Below are 16,641 nucleotides of genomic sequence, written 5' to 3'. Positions count from 1 at the left end.
TATTTATTTATTTATTTCTGTTACAGTAATAAGTTTATATTTGTCTCCGCCATTACAGTGCAAGCTCTCTGTGGACAGGGAATATTCCTTTCCTTGTTTTGTACTCTCCAAACACTTAATTTAGTGCCTCTGCACCCACTGGGCTCTAAAATATACTATTATTACTACTCCTGCTGCGGCTATCACTACTGCTATTTCTACTACCTCTCCTACTTCTACCCAGGCCAGAGGGAAAAGACAGCTTTAGATGGGATGCAGGTAGACCTGGCCTGCTTTCAGTGAGCATCTTATCCACAGTTCAGTGTCAACTCCCGGGACTGGCCCCTGGATCAAAAACAAAGAGTCAGGATTTACGCAGGGGAAAGCCCCACCCCAGGGATTAATGTCCAAGGGAAAGCCTGGAGTTTATGGAGAAGGAGTTCCCGGAGCACCCAGTCCTCAATATGGAATGCGGGGGAGGCCTGGGATCGGATTCTCCAGGTGCTTCCCCACAATTCTTTCCCAACAATTCAACACGGTTTGCAGCACTTCCTCCTTCTGAGCCTGAGGAAGAGGCAGTGGAATGGCTTTTCAGGAATTCCAGAGCATGGGAGTGAGCAGCCAGAGGGGCTATTTCCAACTGGCTCATGGCTGTGCTGTGTGACCTTGGGCAAGTCACATAACCTCTCTGTTCCTCAGTTTCCTCATCTGTAAAATGACAGAATATCCGTTCTCTTTTCCCCTTAGACTGTAAGTCATACATGAATCAGCGACTGTATCTGGTCTCATTTCTTCGTTTCTACCTTAGGACTTGGCACAATGCTTGGAACATTGGAGGTGTTTAATAGTCTCTTGACTATGATTAGAGGAGGAGGGGCTTTGAACAATCAAGCACAGAGGGGCCAGAGCTGAGTCTTGGCAAAGACAGGGACAGATGCACTTCTGATGATGACTGCCTCTATTCTTACAAGGCTGTAGTGAGGGAATCATCAACCTTTCCACGGTGCAGGGTGGCCTAATGGAAAGACCGTGGGCCCGGGGGTCAGAAGAACCGGATTCTAATTTCAGCTCTGCCACTTGTCAACTGCGGGACCTTGGTCAAGTTACTTAACTTCTCTATGCTTCAGTTTCCTCATCTGTAAAATGGGGATTAAATCCTGCTCTCTCATATAGATTGTGGACCCCATTCATTCATTCAGTCAATTTTATTTATCAAGCACTTACTTTGTGCAAAGCACTGCACTAAACACTTGGTAAAGTACAACATAACAATAAACAGATACATTCTCTGCCAACAACCGTAGGACAGGGACTGCATCCGGCCTGATAGTTAGAGTTTAACAAACACCATAATGGTTATTATGATTCAGACTCTGCTCTGCTCTGTAGATGATGAGAACTGACCCAGGGCCCTTGCTCTGTTTACTGGCCCCCGCCCCTCGACTCTGAGGAATAGTGCTTTTAGCTGGTCTCCTCCAAAAAGGCCTGAAGCCCACACCCTTACCCCCCTTCCTCACCCATTGCTGGTTCAGAGAAATATATGTGGTTGGCAATGGTGATGTTTTCCTCCCACCTCTCCCCCGCCTCCCCCTGGATAGATGAGTCTTTTCCTTTCTGGCCCCTCCCCGCCCCTCCCCTTTCCTATAATGGTGACAGAATGGCTTCAGTGGCCCCAGCGGCCCCGGTCTGAGCGATGGTGCACGGGTTCCTGTGGGGGCCATACAGGGAGAGGATTTCCCTACTTCACGGAGCCAATTGATTCAAGGCAACCATCTGGTTTCTCTAGTGACTGCTGCATGGCCTTCTTCTGAGATCAAGATCCTCCTGCGACGGTCAAGTTCGGGCTGAATTTCAGGTCCGAGCGCGGGGGTGGGAAGTTGCCGGGAGGAGGGACTAGCCTGCAAACCCTCAGTGGGCCAAGAAGGAGATGCCAGAGGAGGCTGAAATTAGTCCCCCTCGTCTCCTGCCATCCTCCCTCAACTTGTGGCCCCTCCATTCACCCATCGTCAGAGGCTACTTGGATCACCTAGCAACCGCTCTCTGATAGACAGACTTTTGGACCGAGTTTCCATGCTAACACGGAAGCTGTGGGACTTTACTCCCTACATCTGTCTGCAGGATTGCCTAGTGAAAAGGCCCGGGAGTTAGACCACCTGAGTTCTAATCCTGGCTCCTGCTTCGGACTTTTGGGTGACCCTGGGTAAGTCACTTAACTTCTCGGTGCCTCTGTTGCCTCACCGTAAAATGGGCAATAAATCTTACTCCCGCCTACTTAGACTATGAGCCCCATGTAGGATGGGGACTGTGCCTGGTCTGATTATCTCGTATCTACCCAAGCACTTAGTACGGTTCTTGACATTTAGTAAGCACTTAGCAAGTACCAGTTAAAAGAAAAAAAACACCCAAGTCTGCCAGTTCCACCTAGGCTCTCCCCAGGTTTCCCAGGACTCCAAAGAAACCCCAAATTTAGGCAAAAGGGCATGGTTTCTTACCCCTGAATTGAAGAAATCCCTATAAGGGTAATACCTTTCATTTAAAACTAAAATCCTCTCTGCTCCTTGAATTTCTACCAGTCAGTCTGTAACTTGAGAAAACTCAGGACTCTCTCTATGCAGGATTTGTCACCTGTAATGATCGTTGCTTGGATCGTGCTTATTGCTACTCGGCACACTGTGGTGTGTGCTGAACTGAAAAGAGCACTCCACTCTCTTACTCACAAATCTCCAATTTCTCTCTCCATCAATTAGAAACTCCAGACTCCTGGCTTCAAGACTCTCCGTTAGCCACTCCTGGGCTCGAGTGTATGCAAGTTCATACTTCTCTTCATTTTTTGTTGTTTTCAATCATATATATGTTTTGCTGGCAGCATGGCCTAGTGGATAGAGTATGGGTCTGGGAGTCGGAAGGATCGGGGTCCATTCATTCATTCATTCAATTGTATTTATTGAGCACTTACCTGGATTCTAATCCCTGCTCTGTCACTTGTCTGTTGGGTGGCCTTGGGCAAGTGACTTAACCTCTCTGTGCCTCAGTTTCCTTATCTGCAAAATGGTGAAGAAGGCTGTGAGCCCCACGTGGGACAGAAACTGTGTACAACCCATTTTGCTTGTAACCACCCCAGCGCCTAGTACAGTGCCTGGTATATATTAAGCACTTAACAAAGATCACGGTTTCTCTCCCTCTGTATGCCTGCTCTAAGTTGTCTTTCTTGAGGACTGTAGCCTTCCTCAAGGGCAGGAACTGTGTCATCTTACATTTCTGTTGTACGCTCTTAAGAACCTACTGTGGTATTTCTTAGGAAGAGGGATTGTCCATACTCTTTTGTTTTTTACTCTCCCAAGCACTTACTATGGTACTCTGCATTCCGTGAGCACTGAATTAATATCATTGATCAATCGATTAAATACAGTAAGCACCCAATACAACGCTCTGACCAAGCACTCTGTACATATTAGGGCCTCAATTAATACTGCTCATGACAAAGATTTGCCTCTGGCCCAGCCCCTTCCTGTTCCGGTTCCAATGTCTGTTTTCTACCTACTTTAATCTAAAAATGTAGGGAGTCTCCAGGAATCAATCAATCGATCCATCATTCAATCAGTTGTTCTCCCCACTACTTGGCTAAGAGCCCCATGTGAGACAGGGACTGTGTCTGGCCTGATTAACATGTATCTATCTCAGTGCTTATAACAGTGCGTGATGTGTAGTAAGCACTTAATAAATACCATGAAAATGGTCATTATTAAGTACTTACTGTGTGCAGAGCACTGTAGTAAATGCCTGAGAGTGTACAATCCAGTAGACTTGATAAACATGGTCCCTGCCCACAATGAGTTTAAAGTCCTCTAATGAGATCAAATCCAGTCACTAACAAGAGCAAGAATCCAGAGGAAATTCTTGTTGAACAGGCTGCAGGCTGGTCTAGTTATTGTCCACTTCAGCTTATCCCCCCTCCATTCTTGCCCAGGGATACATTTACTTAATGAACCAATCAATCAATGGTATTTATTAAACATTTATTGCGGGTAGAGAACACCACTAAGTGATCGAAAGAGTACAACGTAATAGAGTTGGTAGATACTATCGACTTCTAATTTTTTTTTGTGTGTGTATCTGACTCTATTGTGTTTTACTGTTTCATCATTCCCATTCTGTCTGACTCCAGTCCCTTCTCCCCACTTATACTCTTAGACTGGGGGGTCCTTCCAAGGGACAAGGACCATGTCTGACTCGCACCTCTGTATTCTCTTCCGTGGCTTAGGGCAGTGCTCACCTCCTCCAAGAGGCCTTCCCAGACTGAGCTCCCCTTTTCCCTCTACTCCCTCTACCCACCCCCTTCACCTCTCCGCAGCTAAACCCTCTTTTCCCCCCATTTCCCTCTGCTCCTCCCCCTCTCCCTTCCCATCCCCTCAGCACTGTACTCATCCGCTCAACTGTATATATTTTCATTATCCTATTTCTTTTGTTAATGAGATGTACATCGCCTTGATTCCATTTATTTGCTATTGTTTTTATGAGATGTTCATCCCCTCGATTCTATTTATTGCTATTGTTCTTGTCTGTCCGTCTCCCCCGATTAGACTGTAGGCCCGTCAAAGGGCAGGGACTGTATCTGTTACCGATTTGTACATTCCAAGTGCTTAGTATAGTGCTCTGCACATAATAAGTGCTCAATAAATACTATTGAATGAATGAATGCTCTGCATATAGTAAGTGCTTAATAAATATTATTACTACTACTCTACTACTAGACACAACCTGACCTCAAGGAATTTACAGGCTAGATGAAGTTTTTAGCATGGCTGACCATGGACCAAAGGAGTAGAAACCGTTTCTCCTACTTTTGTTTTCTATCCCAGGAGCCATACAGTGCTGGGTCCATAGCCGATGTTAATAACGGTGTGAGGATGATGGTGGTAAATTTCTAATCTTCTATTCTCCCATAAATATTCCAAAACAAAACTAAAATGCAGTTTGTCCAGTGAAACGCTGACAGGTTATTCAAGATTAACATGAAACCAATAAACTGTTTTAGAACAGTAGTTATTGATACCACACAAAATTACCCAGAAACATTTCTGAGGTTTTTCTGTTTATTATAGGCTCGGAAGTCAAGAGCAGGCTGTTGGCAGGGGAAACCACCTGACATACATAACACAAAATTTCCATTTAGACAGTACAGCATTTAACAAAATAATCCCAACCAAAACAAGCTTTGGAAGCTATTCATTTTATTAGGAAAATAGTTAATTAAGGCAATTTTGTTTGCTAATTAGCCTCTGTTAGTCAGTGTGCCACAATGTGGTTCAATAACAAATACCCTGCTGTGAGGATTACAGAAAAAAAGACATCTCACTTTTGAACTTGCCAAACCTCTCTCTGAAGGATTGGGAAAATACTCTAATAAGTTAAATATCATCATAGGACTAAAGCTAATATTTTCACTGTCACCACCGTTGAATGTCCTCATTTAGAACTCTAAGTATTTCCTGACAATTTTGAGACCCTTAAATATGCTCCTGTTGCTTTGGAATAGAGCATAGCTCTAAGAAGAAAACATCCCACACCGTAGCGTATAATTTCAATTGCATAGCTCACAGAGGGAAAGAGAAATCTGTCCACAAAAGGACATTCTGAAATAGAGAGAAAACAATCTACAGCCGTTCATCAGATTCTTCAAAAAAGCAATATGTAAGGTAGTGGCCTGTCAACATCACCGTCTGATACCTTGGCGTTCTCAAATCACCATTAAAACTGCGCGACTAGCTAGTGCAATGGAGCTTCAATGACAGCTCAGTAGAAGAGGAAGTATAAAATAGCACCTATCCAAGTCATTCCACTGTAAGGGGAAGAAGGCTGAGGAATGTTCAAAGCCTGTTGGACTCCTGAAAGTAAGGGAGAATGAGTCCCGGTTGTCAAAGGGTGATTGGGGTACACGTCATTTTAAATATTACACTGAGGCTGGGAATAAACGGACTCTTCTGGGGGCACAGTCTGTAGGAAAAAAGTTTCTGATCTCTTTTATCAGATTGAGATATAAAACTACATCATCAAATGTTTTGTTGCTTTAAATCTGTTTGAATTTAAATCCGTTAAATTTAAATCTGTTAAATGTTTAACAGATTTGTAGAATCAAGGCAGATCAATCTCTCACCTCTGATTTTCACTTTCTGCTGTACCCTGCCCACCAAGTTCAGTGTAACAGGGCCGCGGGGTCGCTGACACACTCGAATTCCTTTCAGAAAAACCGAGAAAGCCACAGAAAATATTCACTGGGGGAGCTTTTGATTAAAAAAGGCTGGCAGATGAACTCTGAAGCTCTGGCATCGGGCAATACCATATTTGAAGGACTCTGTTTCAGATTGGTGTGGAAGCGTTTATTCACTTTGGCAACCTTCACCACCACCTTACTTAGCAACAAGTGTTTTAACAGTAAAAGCAGGCAGTAAACAATAAGGCTCCAGATATCTTGTGCAAGGACGGCTGAATGTCTAACAGAAGTTGTTCACATCACGGCCACGGTCGTCTGAAAAATCCCTCCCCGAAACACTTCCTCATCACATAGCATTTAAACCATGGACTGCTTTGGTCTATTTGCTGGGGTGTTTTATGAACAGGTCATCCTCAGTCTGGAAATCTGAAGTGAACCCCGATCTAAAATGGGGTGGGGTGCTAGGAGAAATACAGGTGAGCGACTGGTAAGTTGTTGCCCTGAAAGAAAGTTATTGAAGAAGTCCCAGATAAAATTTCCCACTTAAAAAGTCCCTCTTCGGAGGAGCAGGTCTGAGGAATGGCCAGTGGAACCCCTCGGTCACGGCTGCTACGGAGAGTTGTCGTAGCTGACTGGTCAGCCGGTCGGTCCGGGCCCTTCAACTGGGGCCCAGTCTCAGCCGGACCGAGGAGAAGATCTTGCCGAAGCTCTGACACAGCGGGGCCACCAGGACACTGGTCCCGCTCTTCCACACCGCCTGCACGGAAGGCAGGACCATGAGGCAGGTCTTTACGAAAGGCATCACGATCCTAGGGTGGACAAAGAGAGCTCATCAACTTTCCACCACGGTCATCGGACGTGGACGGAGAGATGTCTGCCGATTGGCCCTGGACGCCATTTATCACCATCATCGATAGTATTTTTTACCATCGTCCACAGTGTTGACTGAATGCTTGCTGGATGAGGAGCACTGTTCTGAGTGCTTGGGAGAGTACAATACAACCGAGTTGGTAGTCACGTTTCCTGCCTATGATGAGTTTACAGTTTAGAAGATGGAAAACTTGCCCCAGGGTGAATGATTTCTTTCTAATCCTGTTATTAAATTATTTGGGGAGTACAATCTAGGACTAAAGAAAAATCTCCCTTGGCTAAGAGCACATAGTCTAAATTTAAGTAGCTAAAAGAAAAGCGGCCAAAAGAGCCTGGGCCTTGGAGTCGGAGGACCTTGCTTCTATTCCCGGTTTAGCCACTTGCCTGCAGTGTGACCTTGGGCAAGTCCCTTAACTTCTCTGAGACTCAGGGTCCCAACCTGTAAATTGGGGATTCGCCCTCATACGACTGTGAGCCCCATGGGGCATAGGGACTGTGTCCAAGCTGATTACCTTGTATCCACACCAGTGTTTAGTACAGAGCTTGGCACATAGTAAGTGTTTAACAAAAGCCACAATTATTAATAATATATATGCCTGTGTATATATATATATATACTTTATATTTCAGTTCTAAGTACTTTCAGAATAACAAACCAGATTCCGGGGTCCCTTGTGGTTTGATATGAGGAGAGTTTATATAGCTCTACTGTGATCTCAGCTGGACCAATCCTACTAAAATCTCTCCTCTTTTTCCCCTGCTACAATTTCAGGATTGTTTCTTCCATAAGGAGCAGGGACCACGGCAGGCCAATAGGATGAGTGATTCTTTCCCGCAGACGTGTGTTTCCTAGTTTTACACTTTGGTTATAGATTAGGATAGAGAAAGTAAAAGCTGGAACAAAATCCAAGACTTATCAATAAGTGGCATGCAGGGTGATGCTTTACAGGATATGTCCAGATAGCTAGCTGATGGTTTTTGAAGAGGATGTTGCTAAGGGTAGGATTCTTTCGAGGCCTGGGAGTGTGGTGACAAGTAATAATAAGAATGAGTATTATTATGGTATCTGTTAAGTACTGTACTAAGCGCTGGGGTAGATACAGGGTGGACACAGTCCCTATCCCACAAAGGGCTCGCAGTCTCATTCAGAGGGTTTCACAGATGAGGAAACTGAAATATAAAGAAGTGATTTGCCCCATGTCACACAGCAATAAGCAGTGGAGTAGGGTTTAGAACCCAGGTCCTCTGACTCTCAAGTCCGTGCTCCTTCCACTAGGCCACACTGCTTCAATCTGACCATTTTGCATCCATCGTGTAAAGAGAATACCTAGCTCTTCTGATGTGTTCTACAGTAGAATGTCACAGTATACATTAGTCCACATCTAAAATGAGACCAGTTACACTGACCTGCTTGGAGAGGAGCTACGGGAATGGAGGATTCCAATGGGCTTGTGAACTACAAAGAACTGAAGGCACCCTAGAAGCTTCAAACATGTCAATCATTATTATCTCTTAATGTTCTGGGAAACAGAATTATCGCCCTAACCCTGGCCTACTTTCTAATCCTCTTACTAATGCTCATCTTACTTCGCTTGCTGCTAAAGTGCCACCCTGAAGCAGAACAATAGTTCCGAGCTCCCTGGCAGGACAACCATGAATGAGGCGGAGACCGCGCTACAGCTAAAAGCTGGAGCTCTACAATCTTTGGACTGGGCACAATATGACTTATTCAAGTGGGGTTTGTGGGGAAGGGAGGGCAGGTGAAGGATGACCAACTTGGGCAGAATTGGGTCTGCTGATCACGTCCAGCTGGCAGGCCGGGTCGATGCCGTCCACGGGGATTCTGTGGCTCTCTTTTTGAATTCTATTAAAATTTTATCATATTATTTAAATGGATCATCTGCAGGCCTGAATTCAGTCTGGGAAACATTTGATCCATTCTAAATATCTGAGGGTTAATTACAGTCGTGGCATAATTGGAATTTTGAAATCAGATGGCAAAACCAGAGAGGTTTTTTTGCAGGTAGCAAGTAGGGGTTTGATAGGGCCAGGCAAACAGTGTCAGAGAGTCTAATCAGGATCTCTCCGGGCCCACTCAGAAGTTCTCCGGTCTTCGTCAGAAAACAGTGGCTTCAACCCCGCAGCTGGAATGACCCAGAGGCCCTGAGCCCCGTTGATCCCACTGACTCGCCACCTCTGGGTCGGTATTTGGCAAGCTCTGCTCTCCGATCTCCTTCTGCAATCTTTGTGGCTCGCCGCCAAGTACTCTCTCTCCTTCTGGTTTCCTAATCGGTGCCATGCCAACAGGGAAGGCTACTCCCCAACGGGCTTCCCAAACCATAGATTCATGCTCGTTAAACACCCAGGAGCTGTTCAGATTGCTAATTACTGTGCCAGAGATGTCACCCACAAACTTCTTTCTGAGTCAGATCCCCGATGCCCTTCACTGCCACCGAAGCAGAAACTATGGCGGGGTCCAACTGGTGGCCCTCGAAGGAGACGTTTAGGTCAAGAAGGTGGTTTGTATCTCAACAATCAAATTCACTGTCCACATTTGGCCAACTGAGCTTGGAGATTACTCTCCCTCTCAGGAAACTGAGCCCCGTGGATGTCAGAAGGACTTGGGTTCTAATCCCAGCTCCTCCACTTGTCTGCTGGATGACTTTGGGCAAATCACTTCATTTCTGTGTGCCTCACTCTTCACTTCTCTGTGCCTTAGTTACCTCATCTGTAAAATGGGGATTAAGACTCTGAGGCCCAGGAGGATATCTCGTATCTACCCCAGCATTTAGTACAGTGCCTGGGACATAGGAAGTGCTTAACAAATACTATAGGAAGCAGTGTGGCTTAGTGGAAAGAGCATGGGCTTGGGAGTCAGAGGTCATGGGTTCTAATCCTGTCTCTGCCACTTGTCTGCTGTGTGACTTTGGGCAAGTCATTTAACTTCTCTGTACCTCAGTAACCTCATCTGTAAAATGGGGATGAAGGCTGTGAGCCCTACGTGAGACAACCTAATTACTTTGTATCTACCCCAGCGCTTAGAACAGTGCTTGGCACATAGTGCTTAACAAATACCAGCATTATTATTATTATTATTAGAAACTGACCCTCCCACAGGCCTTTTGAAGGTCCCCTAGAATTGGGGGTTTCAGCTCACGGAGGTGAGGTGACTCGGGCTGCACTCTCTCTATGGCTGCCCAGCTTGGAATTCTGCTCAGCTGGTAGGGGCCACGGGGACAGATTCCAGCTCAGCCGCTGACCATCGAAACGGTTTCTGCCGCCGAGCATTCCCGACCTGCGCTCTGGTTCCAGGGTCCCACCCACCCTCCTGGAACCTGGCCGGGGGCGGGGGGGGGATCATCTTCCCAGTGTCAGCCTGGAAGCTCACCCTGATGAATACCTCTTCCCTTCCAGCCCATCTTGTCCTCCCTCCTGCGGACAGCGACTTCCCTCAGCCCTGAATCCTGCCTCTGGGCCTCCCGTCCGACAGGTGCCCTATCCCCCGGTTGGTGATTCACGAAAGAGGAACCCACTCCAGCCAAGGGTACACTCCCCTTTAAGCAAATTTCGAAAGGCTTCCACTCACTCCCTCCTTCCTGGCAATTATAGCTGCCTGATGACAGATGCATGGGACCCTTAAATATTGATGACCCAGATGCCGGTAATTTGTAAAATAGGCTGAAGTTAAATAATACATTTTATGGGGCTAAAGAGCAAAGGATGACTAATAGGAAGAAATACTGAAATACTTTCCCTTTTGCTAGGAGAAGCATCACCCCACTAATAACCGCTTTATTTAAAACTAGCCTATCATCAAAGACAAATAGAAAGGCCTGATATTGACAACGTCGCGAGAGCTTTCTATTTGCCAAGGGCACTCTAAGCACCCGATGAGTTTTACAGGGGACTCTGGGCTACGTGATCCACTTTTCAGAGGCAGGCAGCTGAAGGCAGGAAACTAAATGCAGCACATTCATTTCTGACTCATTGCTGGAATTCAAATTCCTGACTGGTGCTGGATTTAATTCGCTGGACGATTATTTCACGAGAGCATCGGCATATTGAACCACCTAAGCATGGATGTCAGGCTGATCAGCTTCCACAACTGGCACAGCTTCAGAAAGAAAGACTAAAAAGTCCCCAGTTGGAAGGGGATTCCATGCAGGCCTGGCTTTTCAGGCCTTGGTCCCCAAATTCCCCAAGTTGGGGAAGGAGCATGGCCTAGCGGAAAGAGCACAAACCTGGGAGTCAGAAAGACCTGGGTTCTAATTCTGACTTCACGACTTGTTGCTGTGTGACCTTGGGCAAGTCATTTCACTTCTCTCTGCCTCAGTTACCTCATCTGCAAAATGGGGATTAAATCTGTGAGCCCCATGTGCAATATGGGCTATGTCCAACCTGATTAGCTTGCATCTACCCCTGCGCTTAGTACAGTACCTGTCACAGAACTGGTGCTTAACAAATACCATGAATAAAAACTTTGACTCTAGCTGCCTAAGTGAGCTACTTTTCACCCCTGAAGACTGAATGGATCCTGCGTTCTTTATGAAAAGGAGGGCTATCTTTGTATCAATGGCTGCTGGCTGTTGGGTTTTTAGATTCAGCCTTCAGTCAGCTGTGCCTAGAGGCACTGACAGGCTGAGTCTTAGCCAGGTGGAAGGGTTACTGACATAGAATAGGAGGAATTTTTCAAAGGAGACTAGAATTTGAGTTCAACTCCTGACCTGGTCCAACGGCAATTCTGTTGCATTTAAAATGTTGCATTGGGAACACCCATCAACCCAAAATCAAAAGAATACTTTTCCCTTTCAATTTGAGGGCTCCCCTTAATTCATACATAATTGTCTGGTGAGAATGGGGGAGAGGGGAAGAGTTGGTCTGAGCACTTTTTACCTATGGCTATTGGTTTTGCTCAGAAACCGAAAAAGAGAGAACCACTGAGCTTACCGAAGAGTGGGCAAGAAGCAAAGAAGCAAACTGGCTCTGAAGGCGTTCTTTGACCATCTCTCCAGACTGTAAGCTCGTTGTGGGCAGGGAACAGCGTCTACCAACTCTGTTATATTGTATTCTCCCTAGCGCCTCGTACACAGTGCTCTAGACCCAGCGAGTGCTCAATAAATACCGTCGACTGATTGACTGATCTCTCCCAAAGGGTACCACCTACGAGGCTGGCTTTTCTTTCCTCGGATCTGAGACTTTACATCAGCAGGAATCTATGTTCGAATGCCGCCTGACATAAGGATGTTTTGCCTGGGGAACAGCAGGTGGTCTCCCTATCCAGATTTCTCCATGGACAACCCAGGAAACTGACGGCTGGGACTGGCCCGGTTTCTTACACCGTCCAGTTGGTACAAAGTAGCCTCTTCCTGGAAACTGGGTTGGGTTGGAATTTGGAACTTGGAACCGAAGTGAAAGTGGATACATTTTTTTCCCAGTCCTGGGCAACACTGGTGGCCTCACTGGGGGGTGCATGAGCACAGATGCCCTCTATGGGCTCTGCCACCGGATATTTGGGGAGAAGAACCGCAGTTGCGAAAAACAACTTTGGGACAACCAACCCAGACAGTATGCTGCTCTTTTTGAAGAGGAATGAGAATTCTTCATTAAACAAGCTTAGGGAGGGAATCCTTTTTCTGGATCCACCTCAGATTTATTGGTGTGACCTTGGCCCATTCTCTTCACTGTGGTCACACATCAGAGTCAGAAATGGTGGTGGTGGGCGGGGGGGTACCGCTGCATTCTCCTGACCTTTGGTGGAATGACCAGTGAGGGACAGAGAACAGGCTGGAACAGTATGACCTTCAGGGAAGGGTGACCTGTCCCATACCGACCGCCCATGGGCGGGGTCGTATTTACGGAGGGGAGGAAGGGACGGAGAGTGACGCTGGAAAAGGAACAGCAAAAAGAAAGAGAAGGTGCTTTTCAGTTTTCAGACCCTCGAACCATCCTTTAGACTGGCAAAGCCTGCCCAGGGACCCTATAGGAGCCTCAAGGACCTGGGAATAAAGGCTGAACTTAAAATTGGGAGCTTTCTCTGCTCTCTGCATGACTGTTGTGGAAGTTAATTCCAACCAGAACCCTGATGTCATTCTCCTGCCCCTTAATAATAATAATAATGATAATGATAATAACAATTTTGGTATTTGTTAAGTGCTCATCATGTGCCAAGCACTGTTCTAAGTGCTGGGGTAGATACAAGGTAATCAGATGGTCCCAGGTAGGGCTCACAGTCTTCATCCCCATTTTACAGATGAGGTAACTGAGGCACAGAGAAGTTAAGTGACTTTCCCAAGGTCACACAGCTGACAAGCGGCGGAGCCGGGATTAGGGCCCTGGACCTCTGACTCCCAAGCCCGTCTCTTTCCACTACGCCACGTTGCTTCATAAGTCACTGTGGCTTGTGTCAGAGGTTGGTCTTCGTGGGGACTAACTGCCCGAGGTGGGAGGGACACCCAAGGAGTGCCAAACATTGGATTCAAGATGGCTTGCCTAACGTGGGTTGGGGCAAAGGTGGGGTAAAAGGCTAAAAGAGGAGTCAGACCTGGGCCCAAGTCACGGTTGGGTAGTGGACACAAACTTCAACCCCTCACATCCCTTTAACTCTCATGGCACGGTCAGGTCTCTGGGGCGGAACTAGAGTAGCCTCAGTGTACTTCCTTTCCTTTCCCAACCTGAATGTCTTAGCGAGGGCAGTGAGGGGTCTCACCAGATGTGCAGGCAGCTGAGGGTGGCGAAGACGAGCCCGGCCACAAAGGCCAGAGGGATGGCCAGCACCACGGTCAGGAGCTTGTAGATTATGTACTTGCTGAGCTCGAAGAAGGCATGGCTGAAGATCCAGATGGAGTCGAAGGTGTGGGCCGACGGGGGCTCCGCTATCACGTCCTCGAACCCCAGCTAGAGGGGAGCAAGGGCCAGACAGGGAGACACCGGGACACACGAACATGGTCAGACACGCGTAGATGCACGTAGGAAGTCACACGGATACACGTTCACGTACGGAGATGTCCACAGATAGGGATACGTCCGGAGACGCACACACGGACACACACAGGCACGGGGAGAAAATGTTAGAGACCTTTCGCTTTTACACTTTGGGGTTGGGGTGGGGAGGGTGGGCAAGCCGGGACCGCACACACCCAGACACACGGGCACCCCCACCCACACCTCACTGAGCCGCTCATACATTACAAGGGGCCGCATACACGGACAAAGATATGTATATACACCTAGGCATACAGACACTGATCCGCTCACAGAGGGCCACGTACATGCAAAAAGATATGTGCATACATGTATACATACACACACATATGCACCCACACACGGATCCAATCATACATTACAGAGGGCCACATACATGCAAAAAGATATAGATATATATATATACACGCACACATATGCTCACACACACTGATCCACTCATGCATTACCACATACCTGCAAAAAGATATATATATATATATATACATATATGTGTGTATATATATAATAATAATAATGTTGGCATTTGCTAAGCATTTACTACGTGCAGAGCACTGTTCTAAGCGCTGGGGTAGATACAGGGTAATCGGGTTGTCCTACGTGAGGCTCACAGTTAATTCCCATTTTACAGATGAGGTAACTGAGGCATAGAGAAGTTAAGTGACTTGCCCACAGTCACACAGCTGACACACACATATGCACACACACACACACACACTGGTCCACTCATGCATCACAGAGGGCCACATACATGCAAAAAGAGAGATTTTATATATATATATATATATATGCACACACACACACTGATCTACTCACGCATTAGAGAGGGCCACATACATTCATTCGATAGCATTTATTGCGCGCTTACTATGAGCAGAGCACTGAACTAGGCGCTTGGAGAATGTACAAATGGGCAACAGATAGAGACAGTCCCTGCCCACTGACGGGCTTACAGTATATACATACACAAATGCACACAGGCACACTGATCTACTCATGCATTAGGGAGGGCCACCTGCATGCTCCTAGATAGAATAGATAGATAGATAGATAGATAGATAGATAGATAGATAGATAGATAGATAGATAGATAGATAGATAGATAGATAGATAGATATAGATAGACGGACACCGAAAGGCACACAGGCTCAAGGGAGGGAACGCCGGTGGGCGCAGCCGGGCCTGGTCCGGCCCCTCCTTTTGCCCCCCGCCCCCCAGCTTGTTGCCCCCAGCCCCCGAGGAGTCTTTGGTGTCCGGCCGGGGCTCTGGGAGCCGCAAAGCGGTCCGGGCCTCCCGGGCCCGTTTCCCCCCGCCCCCGCCCCCGCCCCCGGGCGCAGAAGGGTGGTCCGGTGCGGTGGGGTGGCCGCCCCCCGCCGGGGCCCACCTGCAGGTGTGCGTTGAGGCCTCGGGGGTCCCGCGGGGAGGCGGGCCGGGGTCCCCGCTCGGGGCCGGGCCGGGCCGGGGGGGCCAGGAGTGCGGGCCCGCGGGCCCGGCCGCACGCTTCCTCCTCCTCCTCCTCCTGCTCCTGCTGCTGCTGCTGCTGCTCCTGCTGGCTCAGGAAGCCCCCGCTGCCCGCACGCTCCGTCTGCAGCCCCATCGGGCCGCCTTTTCGGGCCGCGGCTCCGGACACGGCTCGGCTGGGCCCCGCTCGGTCCCGGCTCCGCTCAGTCCCGGGCCGCGGCCGCTGTCCTCCCTCCTCCCTCCTCCCTCCTCCCTCCTCCCTCCTCCTCCGGCCGCCGCCTCCTCCTTCCCGCTGGGCGCGCCCGGCCCCGCCCCGGCCCCCCGGTCTCCGGGGACACGGATCGAATCGCCCACCGACGGCCGGACGGATGAAGAGACGAGACGGGACCCACAGACGGACGGGCGCAGTCCCAGAAGGACCGACCCGCGGACAGACAGACAGGACCATCGACGGACAGGCGGACGCCCCGACGGGACAGACGAGGAGGCAGGCCGACCGACAGACGGACGCAAAGAAGGGGAGACGGACGGAATCGCAGAGGGACGGACGGACGGACGGACGGGCAGACCCGCGGACAGACAGACAGACGGGCCGACGCACAGACAGAAATCATCGACGGACAGGCCGACACCCCGACGGGACAGACCTGTCAGCTGTGTGACCGTGGGCAAGTCACCTAACTTCTCTGTGGCTCAGTTCCCTCATCTGTCAAATGGGGACGAAGACTGTGAGCCCCACGTGGGACACCCTGATTTCCCTGTATCTACCCCAGCGCTTAGAACAGTGCTCTGCACATAGTAAGTGCTTAACAAATACCGACATTATTACGAGGCGGCAGATGGACGCAAAGGAGCGGAGACAGACGGAATCGCAGAAGGACGGACGGACAGACACATGGACAGACAGACAGAATCACCAGACGGACAGAAAGACGGAGTCACAAACTGATAGATGGGCAGGCGGCTAGGAGAACGAGCGGTCAGACTGGCCAGTCCGATTGGATGTAATGATGATAATAATGTCGGTATTTGTTAAGCGCTTACTGTGTGCAGAACACTGTTCTAAGCCCTGGGGTAGATACAGGGTCATCAGGTTGTCCCGCGTGAGACTCACAGTCTTAATCCCCATTTTACAGATG

The 16,641-nt window shown here is 48.3% G+C and overlaps 1 protein-coding gene across 1 annotated transcript; it reads right to left on the bottom strand.

Moving 5' to 3' along the window:
• Window positions 1–5,054: 5,054 nt before the first annotated feature.
• On the bottom strand, window positions 5,055–15,716 carry CAV2 (caveolin 2). The gene is made up of 3 exons (XM_029074064.2): window positions 15,426–15,716; window positions 13,767–13,954; window positions 5,055–6,999 (listed from the first exon to the last, which is right to left on the bottom strand). The coding sequence occupies exons 1-3, from the start codon at window positions 15,636–15,638 to the stop codon at window positions 6,849–6,851; spliced, it is 552 nt and encodes a 183-aa protein (XP_028929897.1). The 5' UTR covers window positions 15,639–15,716; the 3' UTR covers window positions 5,055–6,848.
• Between the last annotated feature and the right edge of the window lie 925 nt (window positions 15,717–16,641).

This window comes from Ornithorhynchus anatinus, chromosome 10, assembly GCF_004115215.2.
Source record: "Ornithorhynchus anatinus isolate Pmale09 chromosome 10, mOrnAna1.pri.v4, whole genome shotgun sequence".
In the NCBI taxonomy this organism is placed as follows: domain Eukaryota; kingdom Metazoa; phylum Chordata; class Mammalia; order Monotremata; family Ornithorhynchidae; genus Ornithorhynchus; species Ornithorhynchus anatinus.
This window is presented reverse-complemented; position numbering and strand designations above follow the sequence as displayed.